At 39.2% G+C, this 25,169-nt stretch overlaps 1 protein-coding gene across 1 annotated transcript; it reads left to right on the forward strand.

Moving 5' to 3' along the window:
• Positions 1 to 263: 263 nt before the first annotated feature.
• Positions 264 to 24,631, forward strand: LOC135493322 (brain tumor protein-like). The gene is made up of 11 exons (XM_064780582.1): positions 264 to 372; positions 1,968 to 2,479; positions 4,412 to 4,525; positions 4,918 to 5,178; positions 5,583 to 5,891; positions 6,098 to 6,617; positions 6,830 to 7,090; positions 7,255 to 7,509; positions 7,738 to 7,926; positions 8,197 to 8,348; positions 9,059 to 24,631. The coding sequence occupies exons 2-11, from the start codon at positions 2,036 to 2,038 to the stop codon at positions 9,365 to 9,367; spliced, it is 2,814 nt and encodes a 937-aa protein (XP_064636652.1). The 5' UTR covers positions 264 to 372; positions 1,968 to 2,035; the 3' UTR covers positions 9,368 to 24,631.
• The last annotated feature ends 538 nt before the right edge of the window (positions 24,632 to 25,169 follow it).

Genomic DNA, 25,169 nt, shown 5'->3' on the forward strand with positions numbered 1-25,169 from the left:
CTACACCTACACCGAAAACTCGTCCATCCTGAGATCAGGTTTTTGCTATAGGCCTACTCCTATCTCGTATACAAAATATCGAGAAGGGGGGGGGGGGGTATATTATTATTATTAATCACTGGTTACGTCAGGATGAGACTCGTCTGAAGACCCGCATCCCCGCATCCCCGCATCCCCGCACCAGTTTTCCCGCCTTTGCGTATTCAACACGTGTTTCAAGGGTCCCGCAATTTATCGATCGGCGCAGGCGTACATTGCTACAACATGGCGGGAAGGCTAGCTGGAGTGAGATACATCGTCGCTCATTTCCCATGAATAAAAACCGCTTTTTACACGATTTACAAAGTCATAAACGATTCAAGGTCAAAGAATGTGAGTTACTCTTCCGATTTCAGTCAAGTTTGTTGTAAAAACACTGCTTATTGTGCAGAAATGTAGTTTTATACGTGGAGCTCCACTTCGGGTAACCTCGGGTTGTCCTCGTTCACATTTCCCATGCATAATTTGTGATCGGAAAAGTACACCATCATCATGATTTCACTGATTATAGAATAATCGGATCATTTATAGCCTCCATCTTTTGTATGTTATAAGATATAGATATACTCTTTCGTGTAAGCTTATTCATCAAGACATCTTTATGGTTTGTATTGCCGAATTTACTAAGTGAAAGTGGGGTTTGCCCGAGTCGTGCCTCGTGCCGGTTGTACAGCTAGTCGCCATGGCATAGCCAGCAAGCACTCGGCCAGCGAACTACGCCTGCCTGTTGAACATAATTTTCCGAAACTGAAAGTTTACTATATTTCTTCCCAGTTATTGCATAGCATCGTATCATTTGAAGTTTCAGTTGCACCTTTTCATTACTGGTCATGTTGTATTGATTTTGAGGCTGTAAATTGTGTCTGAACGGTAGATTTTTTCTGCGTAGTTTTCCATCATACATTTTACACAGAAAGGTATGCATCTCTGTACTAGTAGTATGTAGGTGTACTGTGCACTGGCTGAAGGTCAGTCAATAGTCACTGGACTGGTATTATACTCTGGTGTGTATTCACACATCCAGAGTCTTTCCCATTGGGAATCTGTCTCCCAAGAGCGTGTCAAAATCCTGCACCAACGTCTAGGCCTCTAGAATTTTTATATAGAGAAAGGAACTGGACTTTCTCTTTAGTATATAATAATAAATAACCTCTTAATCTATCCATTCCATGCATTTCAGAGGAACGGAGTAGGCCTGAATGATCGAATGAGAATGAGTTCTCAAAATGCATGGATAGACTGAGACTAAGACTAAGAGACCTAGAAATGGATGTATTAATGTAGGAATATTTAGGCAGACCAATAATGGGAAAAACTGACTTCTATTATTATAAAATTGTGAAGTCATCGATGAATGAGCAATCAGAACTTGTTGTGTCTGAAGTCCTTTTTCACTGCGAGCCATGCCACAGGCACAGGCATGATGAGCATTTTTTCCAATTCACATGCATTTATTTTCAATAAAAACTCAGATTAACCTACATTCTATGGGGAAAAACTGTCCCAGACTACTGATGACACAGATACTCATTATCTTTCACACTGTGCAGTAAAATATGAATGTGATAAAAACCAGTTGGTAATCTTTAGTTGGTTGTTAAATGTTGTACAATCACACCACTGAACTAAAATGAACAGGGAACTTGGGTGGACATTCCGATTACACAATCCATGCATGGAGAGGTTTTAAACTTCTGACTTGATGTTGAAAGATCTGGTATTGAGTGGACAGTGGTAACATATGAAAATGAAATGTTGTTTTGGTTCCGAGTTAAAAATCTTCTTTGGAAGATGACTCAGAGTTAGACTTAAGCCACAAGGTTGGAACCACGCCTCACTTGAAATCACCACCTCCGCATTCTCCCCTTTTCAGAGTCTGAACTAAATCTAGTTCTCTGTCAATAAGTGTCATGTCTGTGTCTTTTCAGATTTCTTTTGCCTTGGATGAGCGTCCTTGAATTATTCAGATTGCCTGTCCTTAAACCATACAGCAAAAATGTCGATTGCCTCAGCTGGCTCAGATGCTGAAGATCAAACCTCCCTGGAGGCGGCGTCCCCTGTCATCTGCGAAGAACAGACCTGTAGTTTGTGTGAAGAAAAATACAAGACTCCTAAACTTCTAAACTGCCTGCACGAGTTTTGTCAGCAATGTCTAGAAAAACATCTGGAGGAGCAAGAGAGTATAAACGGGCCAAAGATCCTCACATGTCCGACGTGTCAACAGGAGACAAATCTTTACGATAAGGGCATCCTCGGGCTGCCGTTAGATATTGTCATGGTGAACATGATGGACATGAGCGCCGTTCAACAGATGCAGATTGTCTGTACGAGTTGTAAAGCCAAGGAGAAAGCCGTGGCTCGATGTAGTGATTGTGCGAACTTTCTCTGCCCGAACTGTGTGACAGCGCATCAGTACATGAGATGCTTTGAAAATCATAAGGTGAGCTATTTTGATTTGAATTTCTGCGTAAAAATATTCAACAATAATCAAAGCCACATTACAAATACAGTCGAGGTGAATACCCTCGACTTTACTTTCAGGATGAGTTTAAAATTGATAGTACTGTATGTATTGTATGAGCATTGAGGATATCCTCAATGTGCTGCAGAGCACACGTGGTTTTTTTTTCAGACACCTCGAGGCTCAATGAGCTGCAGCTGTTGCTACCCCCAGCTGTGGCCTGTTGTTTTCTACCCACAACCTGGTCCCATGTTGGTAGTTGGCTCGTTGTGCGGGTCTGTGGGTGTATTCTTCAATTTTGGGCGTAAGGGTGCATGTTCATGATGCACTTTCATGGGCACTTGGATATCTTAGTTTGACTTTCACTTCCCTTGATATTCCAGTCCAAGTGAAATCTTTAAAAGCATTTCGTAGAAATGCGATAGTTATCAAGCCAAGCTCACTTCCTCTCTTTCACTTCCTAGTCATGTGCCAAGCCTGTGTCATCATGTATCCAGTGTTTAAATATCATGATCATATTTTTGATGTTTTTGAATGTCAATAATGATGCATTGGATCAGCCAGTTTTAGTTTACAGTGCACAATGAATTACAGGGGTCCGACCTCCTGCATTGATGTGTGGTATTGATTTAATTTGTTTGCTTTTAGCATTCGCCTCTGGCGGTTTAGTCGAAATGGTTGCATTTTTTATGATCAGTGAAATATTCTGAGGCATTTTCGATGAGAGTTCTGCAAATCCAATGTCATTGTTGGCAACTGCAGTTTGGACAATCGAGAATAGTTTCATTGATTGGAAAGTGTGAACATTTCTCACTTTCTTTCCTAAAGTTTGATTGAAACTTTTAACCTTGTGTGTTTGAATTTCCTGTTTTTCCAGACCAGCAAAGTTCTCAAAATGCTGAAATAAACTTACAACTTCAAAGATTTCCCAGTTTATAGTTTTGATTATTTGTCTGTGATGTATTATATTTTTTATCATTATCAATAATCGTGCGACACAAAAATGAAAAGGTTAAACATCCTGCTCAAAGGTCACAGCTAGACTTGAGCAAAGTCTGGTCCTTTGTTCCACCAGCAATCTCTGTTGATGGCACAGAAACTTTTTGCATTATTTGTCAATACAGGTAAGCCTGTGTATGTGTATTTATTGATCGATTCAAAACCCCACGTTCAAAAAAAGAGAAAAACCTATGCAATTTTCATTTTGTGTCAATATATATTCCGTGTTTGTAATCGATTGATTTTTGAGAAAGATGAGAGCTAGTCATCATAGCTTTCCTAAATGGGTTTGAAAGCATTGTGTCTTTCGTTAGACCTTTGTACTGGCGTTTCGGAATCCAATATAAGGTGTGCGATCACGTTGCCTCAATTGATATTGATCAGTTGAACATGTTAATTATCGCGGAAATGTTGGCGCTGTTCTTGTGTATACAGCTGTGGGTAATACACGGTTCAGGTTTGATGTGAAAAACATGCTGATACAATCCAGTGCTGAACAACATTTAGGGGTTCGGGGCATGTTTTCTATGATTATAATTATCTTGCCAACTCTGATGTCATTTGAAGATGAAATATACCTTGCTCTTTCTGTTCTAGTAGAGAAAATATCCATGTTCGTTTTGAATTGATCCCTTGTCTTTCTTTTCTGTTATGATCTATTTGATCAGGAAAGAACTTCCATTGTAGCATACTGTGGCTGATTTAGCTGACGGACAATGATTGACACTATTTTACATTCCCCTGATCAACAAGTGCAATCAGCAATTTGTTCTGTACTTGATTGGCGGTTATGCTTTCAGACCCCCCCCCCCCCCCCAACTATTTGGGCGTTGGTTGAACTTGTCTCTTTCACTATCGCATTGGTATTGTTGATGTGCTTTTCATTGCTATTCCTCTGATTGTTTTTTCCAGGTGGTATCGTTCGAAGACCTGCAGAATGAAGAGAACAATATGTCATTGCATAAGCCTGTTTACTGCCCCAGGCATCCAGCAGAAAACATGAAATATTTTTGCAATACCTGTCAGGTGAGTGGAAATTACCTAAATTATACATGATACAAGAGTTTCAGTATTGGAATTCCAGTATGCATCAGAAATATTATTCAAATAAGGCCAAAATTAAAAATTTGTATCTGTTTTTCAATTGATCAGCTCGTTACAAATGTACAGTTCAATATCCTGGAGAAGCCAACCCAGCATATTTGCCGAGTTCCAGGTATTGAAATTGTATTATTGACAAGCAATAGGATAAAAAAATCCTGTTTAGGACTAGATAACAGGACTGCAGCTTTTGTTGGAAAATGTACAGAATCAGTGGGAATTATCAGAAGTCCACGACCCCATTGCCCCCTATTCAAAAAGTTAGTTCAGGTAGACCATGAAAAAGACAGTACTCAATGATTTATTTCAATTTTCAGACCCCTATGTGTAACGACTGCATCCTCGGCGACCATAAACCACCAGAGCACCACTATGAGAGAATCGCCGATATCGAGGCAAAGCAGGTCGAAGAGATCAAGAATCTGATGCAAGAGAGTCGAAGCAAGACCAAATTCTGCGAAGACGCTTCGAATAATCTGACCAACTCGCTGTCAGAGCTTCAACTTCAGCGAGACAATGCTAAGGGTCTGATTCAGGAGACATTCCAGAGCTACAAGGCTATATTGGAGAAAGTTCAGGTGGGTAGAGAATCACTATCAAATGGCTATCATGATAGCCATTTGTTCGGAGTAGTCATGTAATTTTGAACTCTGTATTTATATGCAAAAGTGTGAGATCCAATGCAAAAGACCTCCGGGAGGTGAAAAAGTTTAACAGTGTCAGATATCCAGGTGATAAGCTGAGCTTGTTCTGGTGGCAGTGCTAATGGCTACATAATGTTGTTGTATTATTGTAACCATAGCAACACAACTTTCTGACCCCTTGAACTGTTTCAGTAGAGGGCATTTTATTTCCCCTGTGATGTTTATGCCTTTCTCTGAACTCATGGAAAGTCGAGGTAATTTCACATTGTGTCAACTTTCAACTGCCCCCCCCCCCTGCTGTTCAATCGGTTTCTCAATCCTGTCTACATCAATTTCAGGAAGAAACTTTGAAAGACCTGGAAGATATCCATTCAAAGGAAGAAATGAAACTCATGGAGATGATCAACAATGTTGAAAAGACGGTCGAACGTGTCGAAGATGGCTGCAAGTTTGCTGAGCGAATCCTCGAGAAAGGCAACAGTCTTGAGATCTCGATGATGAAGAGTATGATCAGCTCTCAGCTGCTGTCGTTGATAAATAACACCCCGAAGGGCGACGCCAACACGAGCATTGAGTTTGTGTCAAGTGCGGAGAAGTTTGAAGATGCCGTGAAGAAGAACTTTGGCCAGTTCAAGAAGGAGCCGGAGGTAGAGTATTCTTGGTTAAAGTGGCATCCAGAGTTGCCAGCATTCTATCTTGAGGTTTTTGGGTCGTCAGATCTGGGCGCTGACAACTTCAGTAGTTTACAGAATGAAGAATCTTAGTAATGTGTTTCACCCTGCAAGTTTGTTATGCATGATCATCCAAGTTACTGATGCTAAATAAACTTACAAGTTGCCTCCTTCCATTGCAGCGTGTCGACACTCAGCACTCCTCACTTCAATCATCATTTGAGAACGAAGCCGGTTTCTCTCTGCCGTCTGGCATGTTGAACCATGAAGACTCGCCACCACTACCGCCAAGGTCAACAGCTCATCATGAGCCCTTCTTACCACCGCACTTGAGTCTGCCGCTGGCCCTCTCACTGCCTAACACCATGTCGCCACCTCCGATGATGCCCGGTATACAAAGCATGGGGACGGCTATTATCGGTTGCTCGAGCGAGTTGAGAACATACTCGCGCAACTCCCACAGCCCGGCAATGTCGGACAGCGGCGTCTCTCTTGATGCCTCCAGTGGTGGCAGTGGTAACAACACGCCACAGGTCAACTTGGCCCAACTGGCAAAGATGGGGAACGTTGGTGTGAATGCGTCCGGACAGATCACCCTGAATGGTCAGATCTTGAGTGGACTCAACCTCAGCAATGTGACTGGAGGAGGAATGAATCCTGCTGCATTGAAACCTATTGGAGAAGACAGAGGACCTCCACCAGGTAAAAAAACTTGGGATATTTTTGACTACTTTGTTCAACTGTAGAAAAAATGTCCGGTGGGGCTTTAAGTTGATACATCCTGGAACTGCAGTATCCTCAAATTTCTCTGCTTGAGATATTTTTGGCAAGGCCATAGGGAGCACTTCTTGTGCCTTGCTTCTGTCGTACAATACTGTAGAAAACACCGACATCTTCCTGTCTCTCTTCTGCAGTAAGTGGATTGAACCTAGCTCCTCGTGCCCCGTCTCCTCCGACCTTGGATTGCCTCGCCAACCTCCTCAATCAGCAGAATAGCTTCGGAAACCTGCCGCCAGTGTCTTCATCCAGCGGCACCATCACTCCGACGTGCAGCATGTTCAGCAGCCAGAGCCCACGATTCTCCGCTGGGATGAATCAGTCAACGACCCCACCTGGTGGTGATGTCTTCAGCAACATGACTGATCTGTCAGTCTTGAGTCAGTTCACCTCTGCCAGTAAGTTGCATTCTTCTCCGTGACAGTCCTCTATCTTGCTTCGGTTTAAAAACACAAAGCGACCTGAGAATGTGACTTGCTATATTGGCAGTTACACCCTCCTTCTTTTGTACCTTTCCAGCTCTTGATCCAGTTGTTTGAACTTATCTCTTTCCACTCTGCAGGTTCAAGCTCTGGGAGTGGTGGCGGCATGAGTGGAGCCAACCCGCCATTTGCCCGCAGGTCTGGCGGCAAAGTATCAGCTATGCAGATTGGTTGCAAGTTTGGACAACTTGGGCCAGGAAAGGGCCAGTTCAACTCTCCTCATGGATTCTGCTTGGGTACAGCCGATGAGGATATCGTTGTCGCTGATACCAACAACCATCGTATCCAAGTCTTTGAGAAAACTGGCGAGTTCAAATACCAATTTGGCATCCCTGGTGAGTTGACTTTTAGTCTAGAACGTAGTGAATTAAGTCCTCCATTTTGCATGTTCGACCAGAAACCAGAATTCTTTCTCCCAACTGCTGTGGGTTGTTTACTTGTCTGCTCAGAAACTTGTCTTGTAAAAGTGGCTGGGTAGATTTCCAAAGGCAATAAAAAGGCAGAAAATAATTTGCGTCTGTTTCTTAAGACATCTAGATGGACATTGTGAACATTTATTTCAGGTCGTGAGGAAGGTCAACTGTGGTACCCGCGCAAGGTCGCTGTGTTCCGAGCGTCCGGAAAATATGTCGTCTGTGATCGTGGGAACGAGCGTTCTCGTATGCAGATCTTCACCAAAAATGGACACTTTATCAAGAAGATTGCGATTCGCTACATTGACATCGTAGCTGGGCTAGCGCTCACACCTCAAGGTGAGTTGCACCTTTTCGCATTTTCTAACTTGAGTCAGAATTGGGCCTTTCAAATAGATTCATTGAAATTAGATGCGATTCTTAGCTCTATGTGAAATGACAGGAACTAAGATCTTGATGGGTTTTGTGTTGCTCTCTGCTCAACAGACTACGATGGAAGAACCCATTGTGCTTGTCTCCTTGTTTTGATTTGCTAAATTTTGTTGATTTTGAGGTAGCTTTGCCTCCCATCTTGGGTTTCGGTGACGATCTTGTTGGCTCTTATTGCAGGTCACATCGTTGCGGTGGATAGCGTTTCACCAACTGTGTTCTGTATTGCTGAAAGTGGTGATCTGCTCCGTTGGTTCGACTGCAGTGACTACATGAGGGAACCGTCTGACATCGCTATAGACGGGAAGGAATACTTCGTTTGTGATTTCAAGGTAGGGAATTGCACCGTCAAAGCTATTCTATGTGAAATTTCGGTTTGCTTACTTCCTCTGATATTTGAATTGCATGCAGTAACTTTAACATGATATACTTTAGGAATAGGCTGAAGGCAAGCCAGGAATGACTAGATAATAGCAAATAGGCTATGAGGTATATAAATCTGGTTGGGCAAACATTCAGTACAGATGGAATTTTGCAATATTATCATTGCGAAAGAGAAGTCGGCTGATCTTATTAATAGACCCTACACATCTAATTGTCAATAGTGTCCCACTGACATCGATGCTCAATTTATATGTCTATGCAAGACAAATACTGTTCAGTTAATTGATGATATTTACAGACATCGTTTTTTACAGCCATGTTATATCCAGGTTGTTCCAGTGACCCAGTTGATTACAAAAATGCTGACATGACAGGTCCAGAAAGTGAAAAACATATTGTATTTTGTATGCCTTGATGGAGGAAGTACACTTTGACACCATTTCTTTGATGGTGGTCATTTGCTCGGAAGTGAGATGGGAACATAAAAATTGGATTCATCACCTATGCTTGTTCTCTGTCCCTCCATCAAGAAGGCTACTTCTACTGCATGCTAGTGATTTAATTGAGTTAACACGCCTATTTGTACAAGTAAATGCACATCGATATTATCAATCCATGTTTTAAAAGGTTTCTATGAAATATTGTTTCCACTTTTCAGGGCCACTGTGTGGTTGTCTTCAGTGAGGAAGGCCAGTTCCTTCGGCGCATCGGTTGTGAAAACATCACCAACTTCCCCAATGGAATCGACATCAGTGATGCCGGTGATGTACTTGTTGGCGACAGCCATGGGAATCGTTTCCACGTTGCTGTTTTCCAACGCGACGGATCCCTGATAGGCGAGTTTGAGTGTCCGTACGTCAAAGTCAGCCGCTGCTGTGGATTGAAGATCACTGCCGAAGGCTACATTGTGACCTTGGCGAAGAATAATCACCATGTACTAGTACTCAACACGCTCTACATAACTTAGGAGCTGTGTCCCATTGGTAGCTATTTTACATGAAGGATAACTGTCAGGTGGTACGCGGTGCCATAGCCAGGTCTTGGTCGTGCGTGTGTCTAGCAAGCACGGGTTGGCACCGGCAAGAGTACGTCCCTTAGATAGAGTCTGTTATATTTAATTTAGCGGGAGCTGGGTGACATTGTGTTTACTGCTTGTTGTGCGACTCTTTTTGTGAGTTAACAAAAAAATTATTAAAAGCTTTAAAATTCTTATTACAAGCAGTGTAGGCTAACTATACATATGTGTATCCAACGTTCCAGTTATGCTGTTTTCACAATTTTATTATCCCAAGTTTTCATGATTATGTAACCGTTGGTATCAGGGATTTGGGAGGCTTATCCTGTGCTTTTTCAGACTGACATGACATCACTTATATATACTATTCAACTTGGCTTTTTTTAATATATTTCTTTTGTGCCAACATTATTTTATGTCGTCAACACTGCCAGTGTTCTCAGTGGTTTACAGTGCGCAGGGTTTGCACATGTTTGGGTTTTAATTTTTTTTTGCTGAATTGGCCACTTGTGGTTTTGATTTGACGAATGGAAATCCGGGAGTTTAGTAGTTAGTGGGAACGGATCATTTTCCCTGCAAAAAAACATAACTCTGTTAAATAATTGAAATGCTTTCTCGTTTATCATATCGTTCCATTTTGTGTTATCAAAACAAATATTCTTTATGATCTGATGCAGTATTTTGAAAGAATATTTAGTACCACTTTTATTTGAATCATAGTAGAGTTTTTCTTCGTTTTTAATGATTGAACAAAAAAGTTTATTGTACAATTTTTTCACTGGGGTCGTTCCTCGGAGTTGAGCAAATCCGTATGGAATACTACAGTGTTGTGAAAAGTGATAACATTTATTTCATAATTAGATACTCGCATACATTGCTCTGGTCATGTCAATATATATAAGATAGGTGATGCATATACAAAGTATAACTATGCTTTTCAGAACTCTTTTGTTATACACGTATAGTTTTAGATGACCAGTCACCCTATTATTGCGATTATACAACTGCGTGTCTTTAAATCTGTGGCAACTAGACTTGCAACCATTCGGTTTGAATTTTAGTTCCGACATTTGTGAACAATTTTCAGGGATTTCCCACCAGCTTGCTGAAAAAAAAGCAATGAAAAAACAAGAGCAAAAATGTTTTGCCTTGTGTTGTAGTCCAGCTTATAACTTGGGTTATGTCAAAACCTTGCTTGTGTCAGAAGACCTGATTAGAGGTGTTGCTCAGATGTGCCACCAAGGGATTTATATTGGGTGAAATATTTACAGTCGCAGGAATTCAGCTCGGAAGTGGCCACATAACAACCCTTTGTCTTGATTCGGTTGCAAGTCTAGCAGTATGATTTATGCCATGTCGACATGAGCGTTCATTCAAGTCTTGGCTACTCCACCCCAAGACATCCATCTTTGCCACTTAGCTCCCTTGAGCACCGGGCTGAGTTGGGGAAAGGTTGTTTTTGATTAGGGTGGGGTAGTCATATTTTTCTTGCAGCTCCAGTTGACAGGTTGGTTTCCAGTGCACCCGGCTCGGGGCATTCCAGTCTAACAACTGGCGCTGTGATATTCGAAGGTAGCATTTCCACCCGATGGACTTTCATATCAGTTGGGTATATTATTGTGAAAATTTATGCACAAAGTACAAAATTGTAACTATTCTTGCATAATTATACCAGTATATATATTGTAATATACAAAGTCAATTTATTCCCCAGTCTACGTTTAAAGATGGGCGTGACAAGAACGACTGAGATGCCTTCGTCGTCTCTGTGCGTTTCAATACCTCCCACTGGTGTATCTTGTGTACAGTGAAAAGCTGATATCTTACTTCTGAGCATTTAATTAATACATCCGCACTTGCACTCTATATATAGGGATATGCCATTTGGTGGATTTCTTTGTTTCTGAGCATTTGAAGATTCTTACGGATTTTCTCACCAAGATTTTCACATGAACCTAAATGAACTTGTCCCGTCTTGCCGAATCAGATGAATATAAAAGCAGATTCTCAAAATATATCCTTGGCTACATTCTAATATTCAAAGGACTAAAAGCAACTATTGTTGCCGTTATGATGGCCCCTTTTTCATCCATCATGGATCCATTGAAAGTGCTGCCTTTTCACACCTTCATATTGTAGAGCAGATAACTAGCAAAAGCATTGTTTTGGAAACTTCATCACTTTTGTGAAATCTTGTGCTGAGCGTTGATTTGTTTTATAACGTTTTAGACAAGGCAAAAACCGTGCACATAGTCCAAGCTACAGTAAATTTTGAATACATCCTTCAGTGTTACCCTTGTACTTGTGTGATATAACTTTACAAACCTCAACCAAATAACTTAATCTTGAAACGGCCTAATTGGAATTTTCCCATTCTTGAACCGCTAAAACTTTTGATGCACACTGGAAAGCTAAACCGAGTACAACATTTGACAGTGAACTACAGCTTCCTTCTTATACAGTAGATGCTACTGTAACTGCTGCTGTAACAAGATCTATTATTTACCCATGACGCCAATCCCCTCGGTACCAAAAGTGTCTTGTTATTTCTGCATTATCATTTCTTGTGTGATGGAGTAAGTAGTTAAGTACATGTACATTTACCGCACAAAACCATGATACAAGAATGCAATAAAAAGGTCTGGTGGTTTACTCCACATAATTCAAACGAAATGGAGACTCATAGCTTTAATGCATTCCAGCAAACTGTGTTTATGGTTGTAGACCCACAGTATACTAGGACCTCACAGCTTGAATCCAAGCAAATTTCTTATAAAAGTGATGATTATTATTGTCTTATTTACAGACTTGGTATATTTTATTGTCGAAGTTAGAAACTACTCATCATACATCAGTCTGAACTGAACTGAACAGTCCTATGAAACATATCGACGTGCTTCACATCTGTTTTCACTCTGTGCCCTTCCACTGTTGACAAGCGTGTCTCGCGCATACCCTGCTACACAGACGGGAAGATAAGTTCAGTGGTTACGTTCTGTGTTACTCAGTATGAACAAGCACGTGTCTGATATCGCCAATTTATAGCTGGTACATTATGAAAATTTTTCCAGGTGGTATTGAAATACCCTGCATAACAAATCGTATGATCAACTGACTCTTCTCTTTGGTTGTATAGCCCGGTACATTTTTGCACAGTGCCTTCTGTCATTGAAGATTTTTGGTACCCAAAATCAACATTCTCAAAGTCTAAATCGACCTAATAGTCCTAAGAAACAATGCTTGATTTGAATTATATCTCTGTGCTTCTGTAGGAGACCTTTCCCCCCAGGCCCTCTATCCGTATCACTGGAAACATTTTACTTTATGAAAATGCCATAGAATCAACTATACTTTATATATTCTTCCCACTTCTCATCTTTACTTGATTTAACACCCAACAGTCACTAAAGGATACAATGTTTATTATGCAACAGTATGGGACAGCGCATAGCGTCAACTTTGTCCAATAATTCAGTGGCAATGACATGACGGCACCAGACATAATGTACATGTCCTATTGGTTGCAAAATACTGGTGGTCTTACTTGTTCAGTCACTAAGCCATAGATGACGCCATCACCACTACTCTGAAAACAGGTAACCATGAATGGCAAAACAATAAATGAACAATAGATGACGCCATCACCACTACTCTGAAAACAGGTAATCATGAATGGCAAAACAATAATGTCATGTCGGTTCGATAGCATTGCACTCTAATACTTGTGGAATGCCAAATTTACGTGTGTGTCCGCAGTGTTCATCTTTTGCTGTGCATGGTCACAAGTTTGCTGTCCAGTGTGTCGGCGCTGCTTGTCCAGATTGATACAGACTGTTGCTATTGACCTCTGTTAACATTGGCCTGCAATATAGCCCATTTTGAACAGTAATATTAAGATATATAAGATATATTCGGAGAAAATCGTCTTCCTGGTCCTTGACTCACTTCCAAAGGAACAGATTCTTTAGCATGTTATTTTGACCCTCGAACATCAACTGAGCTCAGAAACAAAGATATCCACCGTGGCTATTTCATGTTATACATAACGTTATTATTCATGTATACACAAGTGGTACAAGGGCACACACGTGTCACTCAATAGTTGGGGGACTATTCGAGTCTGGACAACTGATTATATTTTTGTGATTTTTTTCTGTCCATTTTGAAATTTTATATCAATCTAAAAAGAGTTTTTCTTTCTAATAGCAGTGTTTGGTGATTGATGTTTTATAAAAATAATCATAACATGTAATATTGTTTAGCACGACTTGCCAAATATTTCACGTGACACTCTGACTCGGCAGATTACACTTGTGAAATGAATTCTGCCGAGGTGGTGTTGTCAAGGTATTCAGTTGAAATTCACCAGTCTGATGTTGTGCGTTTTCTGTCGAAGTCACATAATCAAACCAACAGTGATTACTGCATTGAATTGTTGGGTTCAAAAAAACGAAACTTTTTCGGCAGCAAGCCTTGGCTGCTCATTGCTGTACCATTTTCCAGTGCAAATGTTGACAACTTTTAAATTGCAGACCATCATTTCGTTGAAACTTTATGAGAAATTCTTACAAAACGACACCAGACTGTTGAATTTTCTGAAAGAGTCCCCGCCTTGTGCATTCTACATATATTACATAAAGCATTTCATCAAAAACTAGAAACCATACTTGACGTATTCTGTGTTTAAATACAGGCTTCAAGGTTTCTTCTTAGATAGCGATTTGTTAGTGCCTGGTATGACCACCAGGGGCATTAGTAGATATTCTACCCATGAAACAGTATCTTAAAATCTTTCACTGCTGATCTTGACATTGTGGACGTAGCTTGACTGGTTGTCATGGTGACGACTCTTCTACCCTACAGATAGTGTCAAAACTGGTATAGACTACATTCCAACTTTTTGTGAATTTTTCGAGGTTTTATCGAGTTTTATATCTGATGTTCGTACTTTATTTCAATTATTAGGTCTTTATATCATCCTCTGGTCGCACGCCAGGAAAAAAGGTGAAGACACGATGATCAACAAAGCTCACCATGTTCATTTTATTGCTAAAAGTCTGCAGAGAACTTGTATATTTCATTCAAAATATCGCTGCATAAGGAAATCTGGAATGCGTGACATCAAACAAACTAAAAGTTACGATGTTTTTCCTGCTCTTACCAGTGCTAATATATATGAATTTGATATTGTTAGTCTCGGCCACGTTTCTATTTTTTGCTACGTCAATGCTTGGCAGTCTTCATTTTACAGTGTTTATTCTCATCATATATGCACTGGTACGATTGCCATCGCTAAAATTGCATTTTGAACCATTATTATGGGATTTAGGGCATTTCTGGAAATCTTCTGCTGAAAAAAACATGGTGTCCAAGTCCATCTTATCAACTAGGTCGTGAACTACATATTGACTTGTCATACCTTATGATAACAAGGTGCAAGACAGATGTCATTGGGGAAACAATATCTTGACCTTGGGCCAGATCACAGTTTTGGTTATTTTGTTGACAAATTTGGAACAGACAACAGTCTTGCTGGAACAGATTTACTTCAAGGTCATTCAGGGTTTATTTGGTACCAATTTAAACGTGTTTGGGGGGGGGGGTTTAAGCGTCTCAGAAATGTCCTGGTCCTAGTGTTGACCAGTTCTATTGACTGTAGTTCTACCAGATGCTGCCTCAGGCATGAACTGTTTCCTTGGTTTAGGAATAGTCCGTTGAATTCGTAACCCTTCTATCCGACTCATTTAGGGATAAGTGCTAATAAAATTTATGTTACTATTCAATGAATGACTGAAGCAGTGTACCATGTTCTTCCTGGTTCAGGTCACAGAAGGCATCGTATTGTGACAGATCTGCACCTTGGCCTATTCAAGTTTTGACTGTAGAATTCAGGTTGTCGTTGTCCTAAAGCAGGCCGTTGGATCGTTTGTAAAATCACTTGCACAAAGTTGTGCTGAGTTTGTACCTCATTAGCGAGCGAATGGCGGTGTGAATGGCATTGCCCAATCAGAGTCCATCATTTGACACAAAGACGTGGCAGGATGTTGATCTAGATCCTACTTTAAATTGTGTTGTACTTTTCGTGCATTGACTTGCTTACACATCTTTTTGACTCATTTTGATGTGCCTGTAAAGAAATGCTTTACCACTCCTGATACTACATGCACAGTCAAAATTCCGTAGGCCAGGGTCACCCTCTTAGGTCGTACAGAAGATTGCCAATAAACTTTTGTCTCTTTCCTATTCTGTTTCTTTCAACTCGAACTAGCCCAGTGTTTTCTGAATTCTGTCTTCGTCATGCTCCTTATTCATATACTACATAATCTTAAGGCTGATAAGAAAGTGAAAATAATGTAGGTTTGAAATTTGTGTTTATTTTACTGCAAATATTTGGTGGTTGTTGATGTTATGGAGTTTCAGTGTGAAAATTAATCGGCTGTGTCTCGCTCCACGTACATTTTATGTCGTTGGAACAACCTCGTTGATTTGTATTGGGCACCCAACGGGAAAATATTTGTAGTGTACTTTTATGTGAAAAGAAATGCTGGCTCCCCAACATTAAACCAACGTATGGCCAATCAGAAAGCACTTAGGCCAATGTATGTAGCAAGAGGAGTTGACTGCTTTGAAGTAATGATGTATCCTTGACAGATTGGATCATCCATGGGTTCCCGCAGAAACTTGTTCAGAATATCATGTTTTATTGATATCAGTGGCTGTCGGCTACTGAATCTAGTTTCTATGGCGACTTGCGAGTTTGTCGTCTGCTTTTTTGCCAATAATCAGTCAATAGGTGTTGTACCCATTTTATAATCGCTGTGCATCTACTGCACTGTTGTAGTCTCTGTGTGTTGTGCAATGGCTCTTTCCCGTAAGATTGTGAATATGTTTTGTGTGATATTAATCTGACCTGCCTATTACGAATGACAATGCAAAAGAAGGACTTCTAAAATAAAATGACGAAAGGGGATTTTATAGTTTAGTTGAAACAAGATGTTGTAAATTTAATGAATACCGTGGCATGGGGGCTTTAGTGGATTTACTGCCAGTATCGAATGACATGGTAGCTGAGCTAATAAACAATTTTGCTGTGGTCTCCATGAAATGCAATCTCCTTTCACTGCTGCAGCAGGTCATTACCATGGCAACTAATGCACTACACAACAGATAACAGCAAAACGTGTTCATGCAACATCTAACCAGTGCCAGAAAGTTCGACATCTGTCAGTCAGAAGCCATTGTTTGGAGGGGGGAGGGGTAACGTTATCACAAATTGAGTCTCGAGCCTGGATTGCTACGCAGTGAGCTCTCTGGAAACATTCTATGGTGCTTTTTACTTAATATCTGCTCAAATATGATTTTACAAGTATTGGACTTTCTCTATCGTTTTACAATACTGGCAATCTTTCAATTTATGCAAGTGCAGCTTGTTGGTACCAGCTTACGCCATCTCCAGTGAGACTAAATCTAATATGGTTTGTTCTCACAAGAATACTCCTTAATCTTCAGAAACAACTTTCTACTGGTTATCAGGGTCTTAGCATTCATATGCGCGACCTCTGTTGCGACTTAGCGATAAATACTGAGCCTATACAGCTTGGGCTAGCGAATTTCAGCTAAATGACTAGCCTCTTAGTATATATGTATGTAGTATGTTAAATAATGGGTGGTCAAAGAAGTCCTATATCGTGATATCCTGGCCTCAACTTGGTTCCCATCGAAAGATACTATGGGTCATTTTCATTTATTGAAATCTTAATCCGAATACGGAATCAGTAAAAGCAGCCGATAAATCTCCCATATTCGATTGATGTCTTTTTTCTTCTTTATATTTGCTACCTCAGTTGATGTGCTACCAAAACGAATGCGTTCAGAAGGCCTCTTTAGAACTTTAAATACCTTTGTAATGTAACTGTTCTCTGATTGTATGTCACGTTTTACATAACTGCTATGTCGGCAGCTACAAAGTCTATAGCCAATACCTGTGCGATTTGTGTCGCGGTCACCAGCCTGCATCGTTTTTTAAAAAAAACGCGAAAGGACAGGGAAAGAGTCATTGCATGGAACACTGTAAGATGTAGTGGTGTAACCAGTGTTGTTATGCAGTAGTGTTATCATATTCAACAGTCTCTTGTCTCCCAGTTCATCGTCCCTGTTCTGAAGACATAATAAACCCAATAATGTCGATTTAGTCACCTTAGTTGTATGAATGTAGCTCCTCCAGTTCTATGGGGGAGAAAAACAGTGGGGACAGGACCAGAATATATGATGCATTCTTATTACTTTTTATTAGCCACTTGAAGCGTTTTCCAGGATTTTTACCCGGAAAATCATTTTACAAATATTGTGCTACGTTATATGCACTCAATGGGAAAACATCACACTTATTTAGTGTGGGATGAATTGATGTTCAAAATCCATGTGCCCTGCATTATACCCTTCTCACCCCTATTTTAGGGTGTTTGGACGTTTCCTCCCCTTGATCTGGGGCAGTCCATTTTAACCCAGGGGTGAGAAGATGCAGGTTGAATTGGTGGAAATTGATGTCCGAGTAAGCAGTACTATTTTGTATATTGGTTTTCCACATATCATGCATACTGTATTATGAAAAACAATTACTGCAAAACTGATATCCGTTGAATTTCTGAATATTTTAATGTTTAATAGTTCTTTTGACCTGTTCATTGTTCATTCCTGGTCTAGTTTAAAGTGTAGCTTTTCAAGGGAAAGATGTTTGTTTCCCTTTTCGGTGTAGTTTATATCTAGTTTTTAGGGTTGGTTCGCATTATTACTACTAAAACAATTGAATGACTTTGTCCTGTCTTCCCCCACCTGTGTCCTTTGAGTCGAAGTAATTGGAACAAGTCTCTCATTTGCTCGTTTTAAGCAGATCTCGTCATTCAATTCAATTTTTGATACCAGTGGTCTTGATACGGCCAGCAAACTATTGTCCGAGTTAGAGCACAAAAATAAAGTGTGAAATATGAAGATTGAACAATTTGTAGGACATGCGGGCTGTGCTGATATTATTGGAATTTTTGATTTAAACCCAGGATCTTACTTTGGTCATCATAAAATACTTTTCACTTCTAGATTCTGGTTGTGAAGGAATATGCGTCGTTGATTTGTTGAGAGTGAAATCTTATGCCATAACGATACAACTCAGGTTAAAAGGTGTTTATTCGATTCTGAACTGCTTAAAATGCATGGGCATTGATGGAGAAGACATCATTGTGATAAAAATATTGGTTTGTTGAAGAGAAAAAAGCTTTAGAAATGAAGTGAAAATTGTTCCTGCTGACAACTCCTTCCTAGAAAATGAGGGAGTGTTGGACCAGTTTACAATTTGTTGTTACAGGCGGGGACATTTGTCCACAAAGTTTCCCGAAAAGATAGAAATATTGGCAAGGCAAGGTGAAATAAAACCAGGAAGGCCTATTGATCTCTGTAAATTAGTTTGTGTTCTATCATTATGACGTGGTCAGGAAGAAGACTTAAGCCACACTGAATATGACTCTTAGGAAATATTGGTTTGTCTGGTTCAAAATTGAATTGAAACGAGTCTTGATCTTTTATCTGGTTGGAAGCTTATGTAACTGTGATAGTTCAGCCAGTCATTGAATTGCTTGAGACTAATGTGTGGTTGAGTAATGTGTTGGCAACTAAATACTTTAAGTGTTCGTGTGTATAGCAAGGTTTTACCTGAAGAAAAAAAAAAACAAAAAAAAAATATAAAAAACAAAGAAAGCCTTGGAGGTTCACTTGTAAATGTGTTTAACTAGGTAGGTTGCGCAATTTGCAACAATTGATCAAATATTAATTCAAGCTTAAACAAACTGCTCTTCTCTACAAAGCGATTACAGTCTTTCTGTTAAGCACCTCCAAGACCTCCGTGGTTATATATACATGTACTAGCACACTGTACGCAGGGATTTCAATATATTTGATTGCGATATACATTGTATACCGATACTGGATTTGATTCGAATCACATCTTATCATCATCATTCATACATGTATGTATACATCCCAGTATATCGAAATGGGATTATATGTAACTTTATTGTGTTAGTGCATTTCCATTTCATTCCAAAATTGAGATTTATTTTTCAAGTATACAGTTTTTCTTTATATATTTTGTGCATGTAAAATGGTGTTCTCAGATTTAGTCACATTCGGTAGTTCCTTGTTTCGCTTTAGTGTGTAACATTTATGCCGTTGCGCATCAGTAGTGTATTGCATTGTTAGAAGGTGGTCAAGGACACTGCTGACTTCATCACTGGCGTATTCGGGGCGAGATCTCAGCGGCGCCCCCTTATTGTGGCAAGGGGCTCTACATCATATATATATATGCAAGATTTTCTAGTCAGGTCGTGACTATATAGCTGTGCCTTAATAGAAAGCTTCGTAAATCAGAAACGTTGTATTAATCGTCATTGCTCACGCTCACCCTTAATTCTTTGTACATGTCTCGTTTGGCCTTTTTGGGAAGAAGGCGTTTTTTTGGTTTTCACTTCGTGCATTTTGTGTTGTGGCAATAATTGATTATTTTGTAGGGGTAGTTTGATAAGGGCCGCTTCTGTGTAAAGGCATTGTACCATTGACACGGTTGCATATATATATATATACTATATATATTCCTTATATACATACTGTTAGCTTAACAGATGCCATAATAATATCCAGTTTTTTGTTATATTTTTGTGAACTCTATGTTCTTCCATTCAACCATTGTTATATAGTGAACTAGCCAAAGTATGATTGGTGATATATACATGTATATTATGATAAGTGAAGAATTGGCTCAAGTATTAAACATATACAGCTGTGGTAAATGTCTTGTTCACTCGTGTGTGCGTCAGCCGGCTTCAAGGCGTAAAAGGACGTGCCCTCTCTACCTTAGATTCTTGAAAAATCAGGTGTTGGTGGTTATCCCTAATAGAGAATATTTTAACCAGCAATATTTTGGATGCCAGTTTAATGTAACTTCTTCATGAGACTGTTGACCGCTCCCTTTTGAGCGTCCTTTTTACCGATGATTCAAATAAAAATAATCTCCTATTTTGAGTTCTTGTAGAAGTTCTGTCTTCAGTGGTAGAAATAAAACTAACTTAGACCTGTATCATGACAATCTTGTATTTTTTAGTCTACAACGAGCAGGTTTCTGAACTATTAATTAACAAGTGAGTAAGTTCCTGTAGCATTTTTCTCACCTATATTAATAATAATTATATGAATTATTAGAAAAAACAAAAAAATGAAAAAATGAAGAAAAAAAAACAAAAAAAATATAAAAATCTTTTTGATATATTGTTCTAATGTTGGAAGTATCCAAAAAATGCCTCGCGTTTGTTCGTTTGTTGAAATAGTTTGATTTTCAACATTTTATTTTGATGGCGTTGAAATGTATTTGATTGTGACGTGTTTCATTGATTGTATCGTAATTATAGTGTAATTACACATGTTTCATACTGAGGGTATAACGAGAGTAAGTTGTCGTAATTTTTTTCTTCTGTTTCTAGTGTTAATTTCGATATGAATAAGTGTCTTTAAGAGGGTGTGTAAATCAAAGTTTTTTGCATTTTTGACGGCTGTTGCCGAGTATTCTTAAATTTACATGTATGCATATTAATTAGTATTTGCATTGTACCACCACTTTTCCTGCCTCGTCCCATAGAGGGCGAGGCTGTGTCGACTGGCCGAAAGTTGGATTTTATATTCGGTCCAAGTGTATACTGACTTGGCGGTGCTCACTCTGGATGTATTAGTAATTAAAGCAAAATAAATAATCATCATCGCCATTGGATCTATATTGAATATTCTACCAAACATTCACTGGAATAATGTAAATTACATGATTTAAAATTTAGTTTTCTTCCACTTGAAATCTGATATTCTGCAGAGTTGGTATCTTGGGGGTACATATGTAGTGAAGTTCCTCCATTGTCACAGGGGCGTCTTTTTAGTGAAGCACTTCACCTAGGAAGTATGGAAGTGAAACTTAAACTTGGACGGAAATTCTATTCACTCTTTGGTGAACCTTATCAGCCAATATCCAAATCTTCTATCCACATTGCTGTTGTTTGGAGTGGGCATTGGTATAGTAGCCTCATCTCCACACAGCACTTGGGTGCCAGGAAACTTCTGAACCAGTGCTCAAATCGAACCCTTTACCGTACAAAATGAAATTTTCTTTGTAGCACAGTCTTTCGTCCATGCCAGATGCGCCTAACCATTAGTCGAAGCTGGTTACTTTTCTTTCTGTTTGTAGTACTTTTAACTGATTGGAGTTTACTCAAAAAAGATTCTACAAATCTGCGAAGCCAATGGTAGACAATTTCATAACTTGCAAACTGTGCTTTTTTTCTTCATCAATGGTTAGACTGTGTTGGGTCTTAATGTGAGTACAAACGTCTTAAAACCAGGTGTTTTTATTTGCTATTATTTCTTTATTTTTGACATACTTTACTATTAATTACACTTTTCATATACAATTATATATCAATATTTTGCAATGTTATTTTTTCTGATATTCGTGACGATTTTGGTGCGTTTCCCCAAGGAGCACTCGATTATCATACTAAATAACTTTCACAGAATTACATTTCCTCCAGCAGTTGTACATATCTTGATTTGAGTTGGTCTGAAGTACAGTTTCACCTCAATTGGGGCAAATGACTGGGCAGTTTCTTTTATAGTTGTACCCATATATTGATTGTTGTTTGGGTAAAAACATGTGATTCACTCAAACATTGGTTGTCAAAATCCAATGTAGTCGAAGTTCTCATATATCTTGGTTGTAGTTCGGATGGGAACTGCACTTGTAACCTTACCTTTAAATCCATCCTAATTATAGCTAAAATTTATGTGCAGTGACTATACAGTTATTAAACACATTTCTCGTTCTAAATGTGCTGAACCATTGTGCTGGTAAAGTTTAACCCAAACATAATTCACTTGGAAGTAGAACTAACGTGCGTGTATATCCTGTGTTTTGTGTACATATGCTGTAAGTTATACATTGCAATCTATCTTATTCTTTGATTATACATGGTACCAGGTTTGATCCAAATTCTGACAGGAATTGATAAGATGTTATGTTGTATCGCAACAAGAACCACAGGTCAACATAGTACAGTGTATGCCAGTAATAGTAATTTGTTCAAATATTGGTGCCGTGCGAGAACTTTTAGAGCCTTGAATAAAAAAAGTTGTTGACCTGTTCTACCATGTTCTCTTGCGATTCCCAAGAATATTTGAATCAGGCTCTTGTGATTAAAACCTAGTATAGGTACTCTCCGAATAAAGATCTAGGGTCCCTGTTGCTGATAAAGCATCTGTTGCCAATTGCCCTTGTTTCCAAATAAAACTGAGGACTAAGTGTGTCGTATCAAATTCTGTTATGTCATGGAACATTTTGGCGGCCATGTTGGGGAATTGATCAGCCATGTTTATAATCAGCCCAGTACTCTGTATATTCAACAGTGGGGGTTATGTGAATGTGTGATCTGCAGTATATTGGCTCTACTTACAGTGAACATTTATTGACCAATCTTCACATCTACATTAGACGTTGTGGGATTTTTTTTGTTTATAAATGGAACATTCATGTACCAGTAGAGCGATATAGACATTTGTCAATTCCATGTTTATTGTACTTATTATAATTATCAGTGTTCAATTTTACACACAAGTTGTGGACAGATTTTTGGTTTTGGAGTTGTATACGATAGATATGATTATATGGTAATCTCTCAACCTGCCCACACAGTTTACAAGTCTGCCTATAGTATATTATATTGATATACCTAAATACTCTGCAGGTTTTTGGCTGTGTTACCGTATATATGTATGGCAACACTTTTATACCTAGTATTCCTTCAGCCTTGGGCGTTTCATTTAACGCAAAGGACTGTATATACTGATACTATCTATCATGGTTATGCATTGGCTTCAGAGTTGGGTGGAAGCAAACTTTTACATTTAATTTGGTGGACTTGTATATACAGTTCTATAACAGGTATAATGTGGTGGTTTTATGTCGTTATAATCAAGCCTGCACTTTGACACTTTTATCCTTGTGGGGCAGTAATATTCAGATGTTATTGGTGTGCACGTGTTATTAAACCATTGTAGTTATACTGGAAACAAACATGCAGTATAGGTTCTCGTTGGTAAAGGGATGAATGCTCAATAGAGGTCTCTGGTGGTTTGAAAGGTCAGCGTTGTGATGTCGGCCCAAGGCCCTTCGTGTTTTGTTGGGTTAAGTTGCCAAGAAAGGGTTGACATCGGTCACAGAAGTATCATGAGATGGCTATGTAATAGAATTTATTAGAAATTACACGTAGTTGCCAAAAACTTGCATACTTAATTAGGTGTTTTGTGCAGAATGCTCAGTTTTGCATTGTGTGATGGGAGGGGCATTTCCGTCTTGGAGATATATGCTCATTTGAGAATATACAGCGTTAGCAAATTTAGTCTAGAATATTAAACGTATAACACAAAAAAGCTGGATATTTGATTATCAATAACTATTAACTTTAAATCATTTTGAAAGCCAAATGCTTTGATACTTCAGTGGATATAGATGCTTGACTGATCAAGTCAGTAGAAGGAAGTTTGTTCTGTAAATAGTTGTAAAAATTGTTGAATGTTGCTAGTAAGTTAGAAAAATGAGATATTCAAGATTTATTTTAGAAATGGTGCCAGGTATTACTGTTGTTTCTCTCTGATTAGAAATATTTCTTGTCCAGTTTTACATCTGTTGAAAACAATTTTTTTTTGACTGCCCAACTTGGCCAAATCAGAAAAATTTTGCAGCAATGCCATCGCTCAGCATAAATATTTGGTTCCGGTCTGTTTGATATGTTCTGCAGCTGCTGAATGATCAACATCATTGTGGCAAAATCGATAGTTGTATAATGTGATATTTCAAGCCAACATCAAATTCTACATCAATGTTGTAAAGTTGGATCCACAAGTTACTTTCCTTTCATAAAGTATTGATGCCATCCCTGTAAGATGGTTCACTTCAAAAGCTTTGAAACTGTTGCTATGAGGAGAGAAATGACAGGGTCGTTTTACCAACTTGAACCTATGATCTGTACAATGCAAAATATATACTTGTATACATGTATACTATTTTTGGAAAATTTGAGTCTGAAATCGTGGTGATTTCTATATGTTTACTGAATAAATCCGTGTATCCAGCAATAACTGTTGGTTGGCTTCCTTTGTTAAAAAAATGACTTTTTAGTCAGACTCCGAGGAGTTGGACCAACATGATAGGAAGATTAAGATCATCCCTGATCACCTAGAACAAGGTGAAGTTGGTCTCTGAAGGCCTGAGAACAAGGTGAAGTTGGTCTCTGAAGGCCTGACGCTCTACTTGTTTTCCCACTCCCAGTCTTGACGATTGGAATAGGGGAAACTCCACTGAAAGGCAATTTTCACTTCCGTATTTTCAGCTCACATGGGTGAGGTTATGTCGTCGCGTCTTATCCGTCATCCGTCTGGCCCTCAGTCAACAATAGGGACACGTTAGCTCACTATTGAGTCTAGAAAGTGGAAACTTGGTGTGAGGATATCTTATGACGACATGACTTGACACACAAATGAAAAGGCCAGGGACCATTGTGCTCACAGTATTTAGGTAACGACTTAATTGACAATGAATGTTTCTTGAGATATGACCGAGGAAGACTCTGAGGTACTACTAGTATCTGTATCCTAATAATAGGGCACTTCATATGTC

This window comes from Lineus longissimus, chromosome 9 (assembly GCF_910592395.1).
Source record: "Lineus longissimus chromosome 9, tnLinLong1.2, whole genome shotgun sequence".
Classification (NCBI taxonomy): domain Eukaryota; kingdom Metazoa; phylum Nemertea; class Pilidiophora; order Heteronemertea; family Lineidae; genus Lineus; species Lineus longissimus.

Bases quoted from the DNA above. Each gene is read 5' to 3' on its own strand.
- LOC135493322 (XM_064780582.1), top strand. From the start codon at position 2,036: ATGTCGATTGCCTCAGCTGGCTCAGATGCTGAAGATCAAACCTCCCTG. The intron at 2,480-4,411 runs GTGAGCTATTTT...TGTTTTTTCCAG, and splicing joins GATGCTTTGAAAATCATAAG to GTGGTATCGTTCGAAGACCT. The intron at 7,510-7,737 runs GTGAGTTGACTT...CATTTATTTCAG, and splicing joins ATACCAATTTGGCATCCCTG to GTCGTGAGGAAGGTCAACTG.